Source organism: Daucus carota, chromosome 3 (assembly GCF_001625215.2).
Source record: "Daucus carota subsp. sativus chromosome 3, DH1 v3.0, whole genome shotgun sequence".
In the NCBI taxonomy this organism is placed as follows: domain Eukaryota; kingdom Viridiplantae; phylum Streptophyta; class Magnoliopsida; order Apiales; family Apiaceae; genus Daucus; species Daucus carota.
The window spans coordinates 50,122,442-50,143,753 of record NC_030383.2 but is presented as its reverse complement, the minus strand read 5'-3'; the positions used below and the strand labels follow the sequence as shown (position 1 = coordinate 50,143,753).

The 21,312-nt window shown below is 35.5% G+C and overlaps 2 protein-coding genes across 3 annotated transcripts; both read left to right on the top strand.

The window, feature by feature from the left end:
• The first annotated feature begins 1,441 nt into the window (after positions 1–1,441).
• LOC108215046 (uncharacterized) lies at positions 1,442–9,990 on the top strand. Of its 2 annotated transcripts, XM_017387373.2 has the most exons (13): positions 1,442–1,870; positions 2,500–2,577; positions 2,802–2,959; positions 4,188–4,263; positions 6,340–6,407; positions 6,607–6,862; positions 7,079–7,207; positions 7,339–7,445; positions 7,522–7,575; positions 7,674–7,757; positions 8,016–8,179; positions 9,268–9,422; positions 9,549–9,990. In XM_017387373.2, the coding sequence occupies exons 1-12, from the start codon at positions 1,588–1,590 to the stop codon at positions 9,413–9,415; spliced, it is 1,605 nt and encodes a 534-aa protein (XP_017242862.1). In that variant the 5' UTR covers positions 1,442–1,587; the 3' UTR covers positions 9,416–9,422; positions 9,549–9,990. The 2 variants fall into 2 exon arrangements, with proteins under 2 accessions (XP_017242862.1, XP_017242863.1); XM_017387374.2 differs by lacking the exons at positions 9,268–9,422; positions 9,549–9,990 and having other exon boundaries at positions 1,456–1,870; positions 7,522–7,600; positions 8,016–8,156.
• A 5,486-nt stretch (positions 9,991–15,476) lies between these two features.
• LOC108212632 (disease resistance protein RPS2) lies at positions 15,477–21,282 on the top strand. Its single transcript, XM_017384352.2, has 3 exons — positions 15,477–18,535; positions 19,176–19,781; positions 19,913–21,282. Exons 1-3 carry the CDS (start codon positions 15,803–15,805, stop codon positions 20,855–20,857), a joined length of 4,284 nt encoding a protein of 1,427 aa, XP_017239841.1. The 5' UTR covers positions 15,477–15,802; the 3' UTR covers positions 20,858–21,282.
• Positions 21,283–21,312: the final 30 nt, after the last annotated feature.

Below are 21,312 nucleotides of genomic sequence, written 5' to 3'. Positions count from 1 at the left end.
GAACTTCTTTAAAATGTCAGAGAATCTTAAAGGACAATTAGCTATTAAATTCTCTTAAATAAAATAAATGCGTGGCAGTCTATAAAAATTATATTAATGATTCAAGATTAATATTTGTAAAATAAAATAAATTTTATATTGTAAACATCTCGATGTAATACCAATATTAATATATAAAATTACAAAATTGGATTATAATTCATGAGTGAAAAAATAAAAATAAACTTGTGCATATAATTAACAAATTAAAGTATGACGAATCTTAATTTTAGTTGTGTAGCTGATCGAATTTAATTATTCATTGGCATCAGCTCACAAGCTAACAATATAAAGCAGTGCAAATTCGTATTGCCCACTGTACTCTAACATAGTAACATGACATCTTTGCATTCTCACAAGTCTTTGTTTTTACACACCTCTCTCGGTCTCGCCAGTCCGGTCCCACTTGGCCTTGCCCAAATTTATGCTTCCAACTGTATTTGATTTTTTTAATCTTTTATTCAAGCCCGGTCAGTATTTGCGCGGTCAGTATTTGCAGTTTCCGAAATTTTATTACTAGTTCCCAGGCCCTGAGAATCAAAAAACCCGTTCCCAGCCCCCAAAACACAGATTAATCCAACTACATATTTATCTCTGCTTAAAATAAATGGGAGAGAGGACATACCACTTTAAGAACATCCTACTAGTTTTTTAACACTTGCTAACACAGGTAATGTCCACTGCAAAGTTCACAAGTTCAAAGCAAACACATAGAAACTAGTACAAGTGCGTAGTTTAAGTTCAGACTATAAGAGTTAAAAGATAACGTAAAAACATATTCTCACGTGATACATTCATATTTTGTTAATTTACATTGTAACAACCCACTCTCTTAATTTGACAACTTGAAGGGAAGGATGGCTCCCATTCTTTAGCTTGTTGCGTCTTACATTTTCTGAGGTCTGTAATTTGATATTCGAGTACTACTCTTATATGAGGTGTTTGGTTCATGGTTAATGAGCCCGGTTAACGGGAATCGGCACCTCAAACTCATTTGTTGGTGTTTGGATTAGCAATTATGTGACATAAAATGGGAACCTCAACCCACTTGGAGGGTAATCATTCCTTACACTCCCCTTGGGATACTCATTCCCGTTTCCCATTCCCACTCACGATCCAAACACCCCCATAGATTGCATTATTCCATCTAATTTTTTACATGATTTAATATTTCCAAGAGCAATAGATATTCTATTTTCCCCTAACTAGTAGTGCATACACCTGTTATAAACTAGTTGAAAATCATGATAATTTTAATAAATATAGTAACTAGCTCTTAAATTATTTTAAAATTTAATAAAATCTTTAACATCAATATTTTATACTTATTATTATTAAATTTTGGTAAAACAATTATAATAATAATACAATAATTACCCAAATAATTGTTGAAGTAGAAATCGAATTCAACCAGTAAAATGTAAAACCACAATCAAACTCTGTATCTCTACACATTACATCTCAGATCGGGTCCCTAAATTTTTCAGTGTTAATTCTCCGATACACATATACATTCAAATTCCACACAAATACACAGAGACTCCATCAATGTCGCAATCGAAGCCGCCACGGGGCTTCTCGATATTCGGGATGGGCGGCGGCGGCAGGAAGAGTTCGGATCCGGAGGTGTCGGCGCCGGTGATGAAGTTAGAGACGGATAGAGAAGTGTACAGGCCGGGAGATCCGGTGGTGATTACAATTGAGATTGAGAATCCCGCAGCTAATTGTTCACTTTTAGTTGAATCACTGCGTTTCGAGATGAAAGGGATCGAGAAGTGCGATACTCAGTGGTTTACTACTCATAAGTCACTTGATAATAAGACTAAACGAGGTCGCTTACTGCAACTTTCTCTCTTTTTCGCTATATCGATTTTTCGGAGTTTGTTATGTTAGTGTCTACATTTTGTTTAGATATTTGTGGATAATTTACAAAATTGTTGCGAAATGATAAAGGCTATTTATACTGGTTCTGTTGTTTGTATGTAATTTATGGATGCTTATATTGTTATATCGGAATTGGAATAGTTAAGTTATAGTTTTGGCCTTTAGGATTAGAGGTGAAGGTTGTTATTATTTTTTTTTTTTGGAAATGTGATTACGGGGAGGGGATGTGCTCACTTGTTTAAGGACTTGGAATAGCATTTTACTGCCAACTATAGTTTGTACACATATAGAACTTGAATATTGAATTTGCATGACGAGTTATTTTTTTTAATGTAACACCAATTAGGAGAAGTCTACTTGGCTTGTAATGTCTAAATTGCAAACTCCCTCTGCTAGTATTTTACAAATCTCTGGGGAAGCTTTGTGCTATCCTGTGATGACAAATTATCACACTAGTATCAAATTTTAATTTTTTTAGAATTGATAATTAGTTTGAGAATGACAAGTCTGTTGATGTTTATTTTATTCTCGTGTACCTGTTGGTCACTTTTTAGTTTGGTATTGTCCTTATTTCAGGTGAGTACATATTCATGGATTCTTCAGTACCATCAATTGTAGCGAATCAAATTATTTCAGCCAGAGCAACAAGAACATGTAAGCCAACATAATCATTGTTATGTGTTGTTGTGTATATAAGTATAATTGATATGGTTCCCCAATTCCTCGGCATGCTATAAATTGAGATATAGACAGCGGGTATCTGGAACTTCAACTCTTCTTACGTTAAGCTTGTGTTATGAAAGTTTATTTGTTAATTAGTTTCTACCTCTACCTGTTTCATTCTACTGACAGGCGGCTATTGTTAATATTTTCTGCAGATGTGGTGCGGACTCTTTTACCCAACATTATACCACCATCATACAGGGGAGCGACCATTCGGTATCTGTACTATGCTAAAAGTATATTATCTGGGCAGTATTTAATCTTGGAGAACGGACAGTTCCCTGGAGAATCAATACGAGATATTAAGAAGCTGGTTTGTATCTTGCTACTTGTGTTTCCTTTTTTAAGGATGATTAAATAAGTAGTTCTGTTTTTAATATTTAATCTGTGGTTATTTTTATAAGCTGTACAAATATCCATTTAGCTCTGTATCTTGAGGTAGATATGACTTCTTAAATATGGTTACCATGTATGTCTTATTAGGTTCTATTGTTACAATTGCTGCATATCATATTATGCTGTGGATGTGCATGTTTTAAATATATATGTCTTGAGTATAGGGTCTTCTTTCTTTCTGTAAATTACTTTTTGGCAATTAGAATGCTGAAGGAATCATAAATAGGCATTGTTGTATGTCGCTCGAATAGTTAATGACTAGTCGGTTAAGTGGGAAAGGGAGGTCGACTGGAGTCCTGGGCTAGGTGCATGTCAATATTTCGGTAGCCTTGCCAACTGGGTGGTTAACTAGGTGACTAGTCTGGTCGAGTCACCGATTGGTTGGATAAAATAAAATGAGAAAGAACTTATATTAGAACATTAATCAGCAGGCAACAGCCTGATGTGCAGCTTCTCCTTTCTCTAGAACATAAATATAAATATTTATTATTATGGGGTACATGACTGTTATATGTTTACTTGTCTGTATATATAGACTTTCACCTAAGTATATATCTGTGTGTATATATCAATATTTGTATACAGTAGAGAAGGAAAGAGATATTTGATATATATAGTTCATTTATATGTATATATATGCATACAGAGTAATGACCCAAGTATATACTTGTGTGTATATGTATACAGTACTAGAGAAGGAAAGGGGGAAGAAGGAAAAAAGGGGTAAACTTTGCTATAAGGTGTTTGATTAAATGATCTGCACATAATGAATTACATCTATCTCTATTCACATATTAGAAAACATGATATCTATTGTAAGTTATATATAAACAATATTTTAGTACTTATGTTTTAGTAATGTAATGTGTATAATATATAATATACTATATAAATTTTATTAATATTAATTGGTGAACTAGTCGAATTGTCACGTGGCCTGAGGCCTGTTGACTTGACTTGACTCACTGCCGTGACAACCATGCAAATAGGAGTCTTATTTTCTCATAGTCTAGCTAACTCCTGGTTATTAATGTTCTATCAAATAATCTATCTGGGGCACATGAATTTGGATAGTGTTTTCAATATCTTTTTTCATCTCATTCCAATGTTTTAAATCATTTAATGAAATTTCCCTGTCCATGCAGGAAGCCCGTATTCCAATACAATTATGGGTTTCTCAGAAAACTAATGGCTTGCTCTATGAACATGGACGGACTGATGGTAAGGTTCTTGAAGTCTAGTAGTAAAGTACATTTTCGCCTTGAATAAATTTGTGAGAACCAGTACATTAATTTCTATGATTGAGAATATCTTTTGATACTTGTGTTTCTTACACTGTATTGGGTAAAACTTAATAGTTGAGGACTTATGGACAGCAATGATGTCTACTATGTCAATTTATCATTTATTAACAACACTTTAATTATGGAATTATCATTATTTCTGATATGAGAAGTCTGTGAAAGCCTACTAGATGATGATTAAGTTCTTAAATTTCCCAATAAATTTAGTTAAAGAATGTGATAGTTCTTAGAATAAGTTCATTTTCAAGTTTCACAATCTCTCTCTCTCTCTCTATATATATATGTGTGTGTGTGTGTTAAGATAAATTTTGACTATTATGATGTGTGTGTGTGTGTGTGTGTTTGTTTAATAAGCAAAATAATAAGAATATAAAAAGGGGTATGATCAAATGTGTAAAACTTATTATTATAAATACCCATCCTAAAACTAGCTACTCTGGACAAAGGATAGACAAAAGAAATGACTAATCAAGGATACCTCATTATGTTGGAAGACATGAATAGTAAAAAGGCTATTATGTGCATAGTAGATAGCTCCTTTCCTTCAAAACCGATAAAAGGTTCTTTTAAAATAATAATCGCAGGCAGTGCAGATTTAAACCACCCCCCGCGTGCCCGTACTGAAGGGAAAATAACAGCAGTCAAGGATAATAGTTTCAAGGGATACTGTTATGTCATGTGTGATCATGATGACTTTCCAATGTGATATAATCTTCTAAACAGAATCTATTCCAATAATGGTGAAAAGTTCTCCGCCTCTTTTAGGTCCAAATCTTGGAGATTTTATGGCAGGCCATGCAATATCACTATTTTAAACCGCTAATATTGTCATTCACCACCTATAAGAATTGCAGTAGAAACCAAGGCCTCCTTATCCTTTAAATGGATGGGGTTTCTAAGAGCATCTCCAACAGCCTCTCCACATGAGCTCTTAAGTAGAAAATTAAAGAGCCTTCATTAAAATAGAGCTCCAGGAGACTCTTAAAGGCTCTTTATAAACTTCAGAGCCTCTCCTCTCTTTTAGGAGCCTCCACATGGTCCTTAACTATTTTTATTGATAAATAATTCATTCTCTCCTATTTATCCACCACTTTTCCCACTATTTCAGTTCACATAATATTAAAATATAAAAATAGAGAATGAGTACACAGAGTGTTGTTGGAGTTGACACTCTTAGAAATGTACTAACTTGCTAAGAGCTATATATTTTATATTTTATATAAGAGCCAATTAGGAGACTGTTGGAGATACTTTAAGCGCTCTAGCGCCTACCTAAATAGTCTGCATATGCATTGAAAAAAAAGATGATGTCAGGAATTTGGAACTGTTCTGGTTCTTAATTTGGAGTTTTCTGTTTATATAAGTGAAGAACCAAGAAAAGAGCAAGAGAGATAGGTTGAGAGAGATTACGAGAGAATTCAGATATAAAAGAGGGAGATTTGACAGAGAGCAGAAGAAAAGAGAGAGAAAAAGATAGAATAATAGAATTTAGAGAGAGAAAGAGGTTGGTGGAAATACTTCCGTTCTCATATTATAAACTCTAACGTACAGACATTACTGGTATTTATATACAACTGATAAACTGAGATGACTGCTATACCCTTACTCACACCACTACTATGATACTGCTACTTAATTGTGCTCACATAGTGGTTGTATACTTGTATTCCTGACAGAAACTCCACTTCTTTTGATTTTCTAAATCTATTTAGTTTAATGCTAAGCTCTGTGGCAGGGAGTGTTAGTAGCTTTCCGCTGTTGTTTCATTTTATATAGAAGAAATAATGAGATAATCAGATGTGAAACACCATTTTAAGAATTCTTTACATAGAATTTCAGCTGATCGGCCCTTGGATTCATACCTACAGTATGGAACTTCGAATTTTTATTAAGTGTATGAGTTTTTTAGCTCACCTTTGTTTAACATGCAGATAAAGCTTTCTTTTATTAATGCAGGCAGTACAATGATAGCTATTGTCATTTATGTTTTCAGGAATTGTTCCCCATTCAACCATCTTATTGGATGTTTTTTGGAAAGAAATAAACACAGACACTGATTGGGTAAGCTTTAAGCTGAAAGGATTTTATTTTTATCTCATCCAAATTTCAATTTTCATCTTATTCGATGGATATTGTTTGTTTTTACTTTTTCACTGTTAAAATTATAGTACTAGGTCAGTTGATTGATAGAGTATTAATCATAGGTTGGGAGTAAAACATTTGTTTTTGTTGAATATAAGAGCTGAAATACTGAGTGCAGGCTAGAGCGCATGAAACTTATGACGGAGCAGAGGATGGTTATGACAGCTCAAGGGACGAAGTTTCGTCCATTTCATCCTACAATCCAAGCAAAGAAAGCTTACACAAAGCTTTTGGAAGTTCTTTGTCCCTGCAGTCATCAGCAACTAGGTCTTCTATTAAAGATTATCCATATCTGGAAGATCGCTCGAGTATATCTTCATACATGCCTCTTCCTCGACTCTCTGTGGCTGAAGTCTTCTATGATTCCGCAGGGGGTAAGCTGGTCCTGGGACCTGTCTTTTATAGAGAACAGTTAATGTCATGGATAATTATTATATTTCACATATTAGAATTATATATGATTATATACGATTTAAATCTTTTCGCTCATGTTATAGTTGGTATGTTCATTATGCAGTAATCTGATGTTGTAAATTAATTATTGAGTGTTAGAAGCTGCACTGTCAAATAATAATTTATCTTTCCAACAGAAGTTTTGTCTCCTCTGAAGTCTTTATCTACTGAATTCCCACTGAAGCAGTTGCAACATGCTAAATCATTTAAAATGGATGATGAGTCGGGCACACCATCTGGCCCGGGAGCTGATGAACCTTTTGCATGTAAATTATTGTTCCTTCTATATGCTTACTTGTACATCTAATATGCATGTAAAAGACATGCATTATGTAACTCAGTCCTTGTCTTTACGACTGCGCAAGCAAAACTAAGTGTCTACTGACATTCTCTGCAGCAGAAGGCTTTGTTCGTGGAAGGTCATACAACATTAGACTAGATGATGAGGTTTTGTTGAGATTTTCCCCAAAGAATTCGGAATCAACCTATTACTTTAGCGATATGGTAGTTGCACTTAATCTACTGTAATGAACTCTCACTTTATTTTGCCAACTTAATTAAGCTAGTTCTTTTTGTACAGATAGGTGGAACTCTTACTTTCTTTCACGAAGAAGGATCTCGGAGATGTCTTGAGGTAGTTTTGCATGACAAGCAATTAAGTCAGTATTATTCTTGAAGATATTATTTGTTGGCAAGTCCGTCAAGATTACTAACCTCCCAGTGTTATCATAGCTTTCAGTAACACTGGAGTTGTCAGAGACAATAAATCGTCGTTCTGCTCATCAATCTCGTAGGCATTCTCCAACAATCACTAAGGTTTACTACTTTTCCGGTGCTTTAAATATATGTGATAGTTACTTTCATCCTCGTCATTCATGAGTTTGGTTATGAACTGGGAAGTGCTTGGGAAGTGCATTTGGTGTTTTTCTTTAATCTGCCTGTTATGATTTTCTGAACAAAATGCAATTTGAGGTCTCTAGCTGCGCTTTATATGATAATTATGATCGTCCCCCTTTACGTTTTCACTTGCACAAACATGTTTTCTTCTTTTACCTGTTATTCTTGTTCTTTCAGGTTCAGAGTGATCATTATGAGGTTGTCGCAGATTTGTTACAGACGAGCTTTCTCTTTTCCATCCCTATGGATGGGCCGATGTCCTTTTCTACTCGCCACGTCTCAGTGCAATGGGCACTTCGATTTGAATTTTTCACCACTCCAAAGAATATTGACTGGACTAGGTACATCCTTTTAATGCATCAATTAAGGTCGCTGTTTTGCCAGAACTAAAACCGAAAGTTCCCATGTTTTTCTTATTCTATGTTAATATTACATGTATAATAGTTTTGAATAATATGCTGAAACAATGCCAAGTAATATCAAGAATATATCATCTTTCTGTTTGTCAATTTGTTTATGTGGCTGAACATATTTCATGAATTGGAATGCGGCATGGGTGACTTTTGCAATTTGTACTCTCACTTTATTGAATGGACCTAGTTATCCTGAATATCTATAAAGCTCGGAAAATTGACTTTTAAAAGTCATATTATAAATCTCTTTTGGACTTGAGGAAGTAATTAGTGCTTGGCAATTAACTAATTAATCCAACAAAGCATTAGAATTTTTCTCTGAGGTGTACAAAAGTGAAAGATGTGACATCTTTTTGGATCTCAATTCATGCAAATTCAAATAGTTAATGACTCTCAGAGCTTTGTATTTTGTATTGAGACTATACTACGTTTTTTTGTTCAGAAGCAATGAATTTGTTTTTTTTTAAAGTTGCATAAAACTAGTTAGACCCGGGTAGCTACTGCACTGGAATTGAGGATGAAAATTGTGTGCAGATTGTTATGAGCAGCATACTAATATGCAGATTTGTAAAACATTGATGATATGGGTTGTTACTTGGGTACTTTGTATGGGTGGGCCTATGAAATGTCAGTTTATTACAAGGTGCCAAATTTTGATATTGGATGAATAAGTACTATGCGCACAATATATAGGCAGGTTTTTGAAATGCCAGTACAAGGGGCCAAAATCTGTTCATGGGTGGATCAGAACAGTACCTCGTGCTCACTAGTTATGGGTAGGACTTGAAACATGTTAGCTTAACACAACTTACAAGGGAAGATGATACATTCTCCTTTAAATAGATACTGTAATTTGAGGCAGTACATGGAAGCATAGTTGTTTTTTTTAGGGGAGATGATACATTCTCCTTTCAATAGATATGGTAATCTGAGGTAGTACATGTCTTGGGCTTGCCAAAGTATGAAGCAATTCTTACAGTGCCTTTAGACACTTACAATGGTAAATTTTCTTTTAGATTGGAGCACCCACTTCTGGTAGAGGGAAGGGATAAATGTGAATGGGTTCTTCCTATAACTGTGCATGCACCTCCACAAACAACTTCAGCAGCTCATATTCAGAACGATAAATCCTTTTCTTTGGAACCCTTGTGGATTCGTACTTAAAATCAAGGTAAATTTATGTTGTAAATTTTTTTAGATGTGCTTTTAAGTCTGCCCCCCCACCCCGCGCGCGATCTCCAAGTTCCAATACTGCTGATAATTTATTTGCAAAAAATGATTTCCTTGTAACATGCAGATAAAGTCATTTAATGATGAGGTGCATGGATGAAATTCTACTTGGCTAAATATTCTTTTGAGTTTTGACTAGTAGAGGTGCAAGCTTGCGGACATGGAAACTCATTTGGTGGAAGGGACCACCACAAGGCTATAACATTTATTATGTACACACTTGAGAGAGATGTGGTGATTTTGACACCAATAAATGCAGCGCTTGTGACCGAGCTGATGAAATTTCAGAGTTTGCATGTGTCATTTCCCAGTTTGGACTCCCTTTTTTATGTTGGTGTATGTGTATCCTGGCACTGCCTCTGTAACCTATTCAGTTGTGATAATAGTTTAGTTGTGATCAAACATTGATTTTCTGTATATAAATCAGGTAGTTCTTTGTGAAGTATTATCCGTTTGTATCAAATGCAACATTTCTAAATAATGGGAAACTACAGGTCTTGTTTTTATAATCCTTATTTTCTGCCATTCACATCCATCCATATAGTTGATTCATCATTCATATAATAGCCCAGGTTTCATATAAAAAATAATTATTTTATTAGTAAGTGGTATTATTATAGCCAATTTCAACTATCTAGGACATAAATTTTAATTTTACCCATGGTTTTTAGCATATATTTTATTTGTGCCCTATATTTAGACTCTGTTAATGGCAATTTTATATAAGAATTTCGTGCAACAGTATTACTTAAACTATTTTCAATAGGTTGGTGATATTCAGGAGCTTTAGACCTGCAATAACGAGATTTTGGGGTTGATTGGTAAGTAAGCTATCGACGGGGCTGAATTTGAACTTGGTTACATATGTGTTTTTGAATATACATAATAACTTGAGATAATTGAAAAGTTGGGAGGAAGCTAAGACTGAAGAATTTGTAGTATATCCGACATTCCAGTGGTGGGAACAACTCTGGATAGAATTTCAGATGTCATTGTTGAAGCAGGGGCTCGCGGATTGCGTTTATTGTTTCTGTTACAGGAGTCTTCTTGTGTAGGATCTTCATTCTGAAAATAGAGTGTTGAAATTTGAGGAGGATAGAGTCAGAAAAAAAGTTGATGCCGTTATGGAAAATAAATACAGGATCATGTAGACCAGTAATGAAGGTCAGGAGAGAACCTATGGGTAATGACATTGCACATCATCCACCATCTGAAAATGTTAAAGGTGACAATTAGATGCTTACATGAAGATATGGGAGGAACTATAGTGAAAGTTGATGACAGATTTTACGGGATTGATCTATGGAACGCCAGAAGCTCGGATGAGAGAACAAGCATGGAAAGAAGCCAGCTACTTGGTTGTCAGAATTACAACTTCGACCCAAGTGGGAACTTCAAATTGTGGAAACATTGCATTTGTCAAACTGGTGGAGGCAGGGTCTACGAAAGAATATCGATGAGCTACAAAAAGGTCCTTAAAGTTTATGATTATGGACCCCCTACTCTTTTCTCGTACTCTGTCTTCAGAAATCTCCCACAGCTGACAGAGTTACTAGTACATTACTGTTGTCACTTGGAAGAAATCGTTCAGGATGCCGAAAATTATGTCAATCATGAGCAAAGCATTTCATTTTTTTTTAACTTACATCAATATTACTCGGAATCTCCCAAGCCCCAACGATTCTCCTTTGCAGTATGCCAGCTTCAAAGGTGGTAGAAATTTGTAAGAGCATCTCCAGGAGTTGAAAACTATTAGCTAAAAATCTATGTGTCATCCCACGTGTCATTTAGGCGGCCCTTTCAGAAAATATGTAAAAAAAGTTCCACTTCAGTCATCACCTTATAATAATTATACATCACCCTACTGGAGTACATCTTTATTGTTAGCAAAAAATTTGTATGATCCAGTAAGATAGACATTATAGTTAATAGATTTAAATAGGGTGCTGATTTATGCACACCCCATATGTATTTATGCACACCCTATATATTTTTTGGACCAAAATATCCATATTTAAGTAATACTGAAACAATTATCCTGCCATATGTTTGTTTTATTCGGCTGCATTATAACACTATAGATCAAATGCTACAATAAAAATTAAAATTTGAAGAAAAATATATCTTCTCCAGGAGCACATATGTCATGAAAATATAAGGGAGTTCCAAATACACTGATATTTTTTTCATAAAAATACAGAGGATAAATCAAAGTCATAAAATGTAAAAAACTGGAATAACTATCACTCTATTTAACATTTTGTTCTCTTGATCTTCAAAAGTTATAATAAAAATCTAAACTAAATAATGAACTTGAAAGTCACAGAAAGCATGGATGGAGCTTGTGATATTTTCTGGAAATCTCATATTCAGCACTTGAAATTTCTTACTTCATAGTATTGCTCTACCCTCTAGCTCTTGAGTTTCAATTCTGGTTTTAATTTTAAATCAAATGTTTTCTGCAATTGACATAGCAGTGAGCAAAATTAAAAAACAATATTTCTGAAATGCACATAATAAGGATAAAATGGTCTTAAAAGAAGATAGGGTGTGCATAAATACATTTGGGGTGTGCATAAATCAGCACCCTTTAAATATTACCCTTGGAGATGCTCTGAGTGTAATTAAATAGCAGTTGGATAAGTGTCATCAGTACAAGAGAAAGTTACATGCACGTGGAGGAAGATGAGGAGAAAAGTTAACAGACAGAGGAAGAGTTATAAGAATCAATCAAAATAAGTTATAGGAATCAATCAAAATAAATTTTAATTGATGCAGTTGTTGTGTATGCAAGGGTCCATCGCTAATCAATGTGAATAAGTTAAATACATAAAATTTAGTATTAAACATGTGGGAGTTGACACCCCATGAAAAAATCGATTTAACAATATTGCCGTAGGATAGTGTCAATTATTCATAACTCTTGTTTGAAAGTTAAAAGTTTTGGGCAAAATTAGAGGTTTGACCACTAAAATATGTTAATATTAGTGTTTGGTAGTTAACCGATTGAAATAGAGGTTTGGATCCAAAAAGCTAATTTTGAAAGAGCTATTTTGAGGAGTTTTTTAGGTTAGGGGTTTCGGTTTGTGTCAGAAAAAGTTAATCAATCAGCAATTTACCGAACAGTTTCACAAGAAACTGCTAATTCAATCCCCTAGTCAAAACATCCAATTCAATCCGCTAACCATCAATCACTAAATTTTCGAACAGGGCCATAGTTTTTGACAACCCTTCCGGCTTCGCAGGAGTCGAGCACCAAATATGTGACTTAAGGTCTAAGGAGCATTATCAATGATTATGTTACTAGTCTATCTGGAATGAACTAAAACGGGCATAATTTTGAAGATAAAAGATGCACGAGTTGGGAAAAAAACCCGATTATGGTAATAATTAATGTTTGAATGTTTGGATTTCAAATGAAATCCAAATCCAAATTCCCAAACAGGTTATTTGATCAAATCCAGATTCCCAAACAGACTAATTTTAAAACCTGTTAACATGCATGGTAGATAAGTAGTTGGTTACTCCGTTCTTTTTGTTGTTGCATGTACGTGACCCCTTTGCAAATGAAATCAAGATGGTTGCTTTTTTCAGTTAATGACTTAACGCGGCAGTGGCACCATGCATATACTTTAAATTTGAATATTTAACCCAAAAAGGGAACTTGTGAGGTTTCACGTGTTATCATACGAGTGGAAAACGCGATTCAGTTGGTTTTCATTTTCGAATAAAAATGAAAATTACTCCCTCTGTCCACCTTCTTTTGTCTTGTTTAACTTTTTGTGATCAAATTGACTAAATTTTGACTAAACTTGTGCAACCAGTGAGTAATAACTTTTGAGGTCAAAACTTATAAATTTGTTGAGCTGCTGCCAAAACAACATTGCAACATTTCTTCCTGCCAATGCCATAGAGGATCGTTCTCAGCCTGGTTTCTGGGCTATGGATGGTCTTGCAGTAGTCTAACAGCTCTAACTTACTTTGGAGTAAGACTGAATACGAATTAGCTTCTTGCATTAACTATGAATTTGAGTGTAACCATTCCTAATACATTTCCTTTCTTTAGCTATCATCTGTTTCTGGAGTTAATTTACGAGATATTATGATAAACGGATGCATGCACAACATTTTAAGTACCAAACTGGTAGTTGTTTGCTATCAAAATCCATATTCCAACTTTTTAATTACACAAAATGAAACGTAGAAATTTGCAAGTGTAGATCTAGTTGGAAGTTTCAGAATGCGGAATGTTAAACCTCAAGAATTGCATAGAAAACCATATTAATTAATGTGTCAACACTAAATGTGGGAACAGTGATACATGGGATGACGAAGGAAATGCTAAATAATACTCCCTCTGTCCCATTTAATTGTATACGTTTCTTTTTAACTGCTCGACACGCATTTCAATGCTCTTATAAAATATAGTTCCGTAACTTATTTTTGCGATTTTCTTTTTCTGTATAAAAATATAACATCCAAACTTTAATTCAAAAAAGAAAAATTTTAAAAATAGATTGCACAACTACATTTTGCAGGAGCATTAAAGTCCGTGCCGCGTTCCCGTCCCCCAATGTATACTACTCAGAGGGACGGAGGGAGTACGTTTTGGGAAAAGGTCCCATATGCCACAATTTCCACAAGCAATGTCCAAAATATGAGGGTTGTGAAAAATGACATGAAATTGCCATGAAATTTCACTTATTAATGTCGGATAATCTACCGTTTTATTCGGTTTCGGTTTAAAAAACCCCGGTTCGATTATAATCGGTTCGGTTTCGGTTATAAAACCGACAAATATAAGAATGGAAAATATTATATGAATGAGAAAAATTGATGCGCGTAATCTAGACATAATAATTAATACAATATTAGAGTTTAACAAAAAATAACGTATTTCATGCAATTTTCAAAAACTAGTATTGTTTGATCAGTTTCAGTACTGTCTCTAAACTAGAACCAGGTTATTAATTTTGCCATGTTTCAAGAAATGTGGTCATTAACTCACAAATTATGCTCATGTTTAGATTTTAGCCTTTCAATTGTAATATCTTACGTATCAAAATTATATTGACAGTGAAGTGAGAGCAGAGAGCGCGAAGACTCTGGACATGCTATCTAGCTGCAGAACTCTGAACATATACACTAGTGAATTAACACTGGCCCAACTTATAAAATATAATATATTATTTTACTCATTTTTTTTAAATTCATATAATATATGTGTGTGTGTGTTAGATTTATTTAATTATTTAATAATCAGTTCGGTTCGATTTTTAGGTTTGATTTTAGCTAATAACCGGAACCGAACCCATAACATCGGTTCGGTTTTTTATTTTTCGGTTTCGGCTTGATTTTTTACGGTTCGGTTTTTACTGGTTTTGGGGTTTTTTACTTAGCCCTAATTTAGGTATGAAAATCCCTGCAAAACGTAACATCATCTGGCTTTTTAGTGTGAAAGGCTACATGAAACAACGTTTAGAGATTCAAAACGCTAAGCGATCTAGCGTTAAGAAGGGAAAGATGGATGAAGGTTGCACGATCTAGCATTTTTGATTGCTAAGTGAGATTTGGGACCATCTTCCCCGACAGAAATATTCGGGGTCATTTTTGTAGAAAGAGTGGTAGAGAAGGCCAACACCCAGTGATTTTCATATACAACCTTACTTGAACATGAAGTATTTTTCATATGAATTAGCAGCAATATCTTCCCATAGCCTTTATTTCTGTTATTCTCATCCTTCATTTATTTTATTCCATTACCTCTTTTGTCTTTCATAGAATCCAACGCATGTTTTAAACTTATGGCTGACTGTAGGAAGGAATAGTCTGATACGCGCAAGTTGAGAATTTTTCAAAGATGATAGAATCATTTTGGTTTATACCTATTGGGAGATATCTTCAATTACAAAGCTCTTCGCTGTCTCTGCTTTTAGTCTGTCAGCTGCAGACGGCTTAATTTTGACAAATACTATGCAGATGTATATAAAGTTATAAACATTGTACTATTAAGCTGCGGAGCCAGAAAATTTGTTGTTGATGGGCCAAAAAATCTGAGTCTCTTCTAAATTCTTTAATACATTGGTAATAAGTTAAATGCAATCGACAATTTATTAAAGGGTAAAAGCTTAAGGCACAGCGTCAGGACTTGATGAATCCGCCCCTGGTCGGCTAAGTTATGGACTTTTCTGGAAGGGTCAGGGAAAATCTTAAGTATCTAGTTGTAGTTCATGGCGTTTATTTTGCTTGTCGCATTTTCATCTTCATTAATTCAGATTTAGAAATCAACTGTGAAAAAAGTTGGGTTGCCAAGTTTTAAGTATGTGTAGTATATCTGACATTCCAGTTGTCGGAAAAACTCTGGATAAAATATCAGATGTCATTGTTGAAGCAGGGACGCGTGGATTGCGATATTGTTTCTGTTACAAGAGACTTGTAAAGGATCTTAATTCTGAAGCTAAGAAAGTTGTAATACAGGAGGATAGAATCGCGAGAAAAGTTGATGCTGAGAGAAGTGATGGAAAAGTAATACTGGATCATGTACTCAAGTGGCAACATGAGGCGGTAGAGATCAGAACTCAGATAGAAGTTTTTTCTGAAAGATACCAACAGAAGCGGTCGTGGATGTGCTTAAAAGATGTGCGTTTTTGTCATCCAGTCGCTCGTTTTCGTTATGGCAAAGAAGCGGCTCAGAAGATTAAGAAAGTGACTAAACTAGTTGATTCAGGAAAAGAGCTTATTGATAATGAAATTGCATATCACCCCCCTTGTGATAATGTTCCTGTGTCAGATGGTACTATATACTGGAAATTTGAATCAAGAAAAGATGCTTATGTGAAGATCTGGGAGGCACTAGTGGAAGATGATGGATTTTCAAGAATTGGAATCTATGGAATGCCGGGTGTTGGCAAGACTCGTATGATGGAACAAGCATGGGAAGAAGTCAAGGAGAAGGGGATCTTCAACAAGGTTATTCGAGTGAATGTTGGCAATGATCAAGTAGATGTGATGAAAATTCAGGAGCGGCTTGCAGGTTACTTAGGCTGTAATCTAGATCTGAAAATTAATGAGGATCAGCGAGCTAGTCAACTGATGAAAAGCCTAAAGAATGGAGGTAAGGTCTTGGTTATTTTTGATGATGTTTGGAGTGTGATACCTTTTCATAAAATTGGAATTCCCCTTGGTGATGGTAGTTCTGATGGATGTAAGATCCTCTTGACATCTCGGTTGCAAGATGTATGCCTACGCAACAGCTGCCAACGTCTTGTAGAGATAAAAACCTTAACAGATGATGAAGCATGGGATATGTTCAAGAACTGCGTTGGCACTTCTAGAATTGACCTCCTGCAGGACGAATCGTTGGCACCAAAAGTGTGTCGAGAGTGTGCTGGTTTGCCACTCCTCATTGTTGCAGTCGCGAAAGCACTCAAATTCATGTCTGAGTATTCATGGAGAGATGCACTCGATCAACTTCAGAATTGCATTATTGAAGATGTTCCTGGAATTGACCGTGAAGTATATGTGTGCATCAAACTGAGTTTCGACAAATTACCTAAGGATGCAAAGTCGTGCCTTTTGCTATGTTCATTGTTCCCGGAAGATGCTGAGATTGAAATAAATGTGCTTTTTGATTTTGCAATAGGGTCTCAACTACTAAACAGCGAAAGAAACAGGGTCTATGCAATGGTTGAAATCCTCAAATCGGCTTCATTGTTGCTTGCTTGTAATGATGACGGTAAGGTAAAATTGCATGACAGCATCAGAGATGTAGCAAGATCTGTAGCTGCCAAAGACCCTTTATATGCTTTCTTATTTTTAAGATGCAGCTCAAGATTTCCGAGTACTTTTGATGATCATGCTTGCAGATTGTTGCATTTATGTATAGAGAATGACGCGGTTCGTTTTCAGGATGATCTGGTGTTCCCGGATCTGCATACCTTGTGGTTAGAGCGCTGCCATCTTGGAATACATTTTTCAGAAAGCTTCTCTAAAGTGTTCTTGAATGTCAGATTTATGGTAGTCAGGCGTCTGTCGTTTCCTCTTGGATTTCAAGCTCCGCATAAACTAAATATGCTAGTTTTTGATCATTGCAACTTGGATGATATATCCACCATTGTTTCCAAGAATCTGGAAACACTGATGGTCTGGGGATGTAATATCCCCAGTCCAATTAAATTACCCGAGTTGAAATATCTCCAAAAGCTAGAACTGCTGTATTTTTATGAAATACTGATGATGCCAAATGCCTTATCAAGTCTTTCCAGTCTCGAAGAACTGCATATTCCGGGGGGACTTAAAATATGGCTTGGTGGTCAAAGGGTATTAGAGCGCTCTTGTGTTGAGATTTCTGCAGAACTAAGTAGACTGAATCGTCTGAAAATTCTAAAAATCCGTCTGAGACACCCTGAGTCTTGTCCAGAGGAAAATGTTATGAAAAACCTACAAGAATTTAGTATAAATGTGGGTTATTCATATGAACACGAGGGTGGAAGTTATACATCAACGAAATTAGTCAATTTCTTTGACACGCAGCTACAAGGGGCTGGGATAGCTGCGGTCCAGAGGGCTGAAGAAGTGAACTTGAGAAACGTCGAGGGTTCACCTAATGGGCTAATCATTAGCAAAAGCGAAGCATTTGCAGAGTTGAGAAAGTTACACATAGGAGGATGTGATGATATGGAACATCTGACTACCATACCAGATGGTAAGATGAGGCCTAATTCAATGATCAAGTGTTTCACAAACTTAAGTGTTTTGAAAATTAGCAACTGCTCGAGTTTAATATATCTTTTCTGCCCTTCTGTCGCAAAATGTCTTGTTCAACTTCAAGAGCTGTGCATATATGCTTGTCACGAAATGGAGAATATAATAAGAAATGACGACCAGATAGACGAGGAAATCATAATGTTTCCCAAATTAAAGTTGTTGGAGCTGAACTATATGAAGAAGCTTACTAGCTTTTATGGCAAAAAGAGAGAGGCAGCTTCTACTTCAACAAGAATGGACATCTTCGATATCCCCTGTGTTCAGGACCAATCTCTCTTTGATGGAACGGTAAGCTTCATCTATTTTTTTTTTCTTTTCTCATATGACATATAGATTACGATTCTTTAAGGGGGCCATTCAGAAAACCTTTTTGACTGGATGGAGCAAGACCAAGTAGTCATAAATTATCCTGAAGACATCATACTAATAGTCTAATAAAGAGTAATTTACGTTTTGCCCCCGTAAGTTTAGGCGCTTTTTCAATTTGATCTCAAACAAAATTTCTTGTCAATACGCACCATAATGTTTAAAAAGCGCTTTGATATGCACCAATTTGACCATATTCCGTCAAGATGACTGTTAAAGTTAACGGCTGCAGATGTAAAATAATAATTTTGTAGACTTCCTTCTACTGATTCTTTCCATAAAAATTACTGTCTTACCCCTATAGCCGTTAATTTTAATCGTCAACTTGACGGAATATGGTCAAAAGGGTGCATATCGAAGCGCTTTTTAAACAATAGGGTGCATATTGAAAGAAATATTTGTTTGAGATCAAATTGAGAAAGCGACTAAACTTATGGGATGCAAAATGTAAATTACTCTAATATAAATAGCATTCAATTAATCAAGTGCTTCAGCAAGCTTAATCATTTAGTAACTTCCATTCAGATTTAGGAAAAGAAGTAACTCTGCAATTGTGCTACAGGTTGCATTACCTTCACTGGAAATCCTGCAACTAGAAGATTTAGAAAATGTACGACAAGTTTGGAAAGAGGAATATTGTGGGAACAACTGTTTTCGTCAACTGAAGATCCTTGAGGTGAAAAATTGTACAGAATTGGAGGTTGTAATCCAACCAGAAATTTTAAGTAGGTTGCAGAACCTTGAAAAATTACATGTTGAGAGTTGCCCAAACTTGAGATATGTGTTTCTACCTCCTACAGAGATGTTATATGGCTTACAAAACCTTCAAGAGCTACATATCAACAATTGCAACAGCTTGACATATGTTCTCCTCACTCCTGCTGCCAGAAACCTTGTGTGTCTTAAGCAGCTGCATGTATCCTATTGCTACAATATGAAAGAAATAATCATGGAAATATGTGATGATGTACTTAATATTGATGAAAAAGTTGTGTTCCTGGAACTGGAAAGTTTAAAACTCACCCATTTACCACATTTTACAACATTTTTGAACCATGAGCTGGTTGATAATTCACTACTAGCTGAGTTGCCTTTTTCTGAAATTTCTCATTCTCTGAAGTCGGATGAAGCTGATATATGCAAAGGCCATTCCTGTACTGTCTCGAAGGTATTGAATCCTTATTCAGTGTTTTTAATTTATCTATTAGTTTAATATTACCCAGAGCTCTATGATACTAAATGAGATCGTTTATATGGATGATATCATACATGTCAAGTAAAGATGATTTGATTTTGTAGGTTACATTCCCGAATTTGATGGTACTGGAATTTGAAGGCCTAAGAATCGGTTTAAATGATATGGAGCTTAGCAGTGATGATTTCAACTCTGGCATAATGAGCCTCAAAATAGACAGTCAGCACGAATTACAGCTTCCATCCATATGGCAACTTCAAAATGTAGAAATATTGCATTTGGCGAACTGTTGGAGGCATGGCTTGTTCAAGGAAATCAATCCTCAGGGAAGCTTCCAAAGATTAAAGGTCCTTAAAGTTTATCATCATCGACTCCCCGCTCTTTTCTCATACACCGTCTTTGAAAATCTCCAACAACTTGAAGAACTTGAACTACAGAACTGTTGTCATTTGGAAGAGATCATAGAGGATAGCGAAACTTCCATGAATAATGGAAAGACCCTTTCCTTCTTTCGACTGACATCAATTGTACTTGGGAATTTGCCAAGCCTTAAAGATTTTGGAGCCAAAGCAATATTCGCGTGCAATTTGCCAGCTTTGAAAGTGGTAAAAGTATGTAACTGTCAACTCTCTACTCTTTTCACTTGCACCGTCTTTAAAAATCTCCAACAGCTGGAAGAGTTGGAAGTTTCAGAATGCAGATTGTTGGATCAGATCGTCGCAGATGATAAAACTTCTAGCACCGAAGAAAAAACAATTTCATTACATTTGTTAAAATCACTTCGACTTGTGGAATTACCAGAGCTCGTGAGTTTCAGTAGCAGCCCAACCTACAATTTCGACTTCCCAGCGTTACGTTCTTTTAGATGGGACGAATGTCAGAAGATGAATTACTTCACTAATTTGCAAGTGCACACACCCTTGCTACATGTGGCTAGCAGCTGGAATTGGGGAGTTTCTTTCTCGGATCTTAATGAGTACATAAGAGTCGAAAATGATGAAGAAATGTTTACCATTGCTTTGAAGAATATATTTGAGCTTGATACTTGAACTCAAAGTCTCAAACTTAACTTTCAATCAGAGGCTCATTTTTTAAGGAGGTGTATATTTCACAGGATACCTTCGAACTTATTAGGACTTTGGATATTACAAAGGGCGGGGAGTTGAAACTTTCTGATCTAAGACTTCTACTTCACCTCGAAACATTGAAGCTATTAAACACAGGTCCTTGGTGCAGAGCTGGAAGACTAAGCGATTCGTTCATATGCTCTGAAAGTCTTAAAAGTCTTTCTTTGTCAAATACTTATTTGGATTGGAAAGAAGCTTGGGCGTTTGAAATGATACCTATTCTTGAAGTTCAATTCTCAAGCTAAAATATTATGCTTTTGTTGGCAGAGACTGGGAAACAAGTTTGACGGCTTTTCCTCAGCTCAGATTTCTTATATTTGATGAACTGGATATTGAATTTTGGACATTAGCTAGTTCACCTTAGCTGACCATGAAAA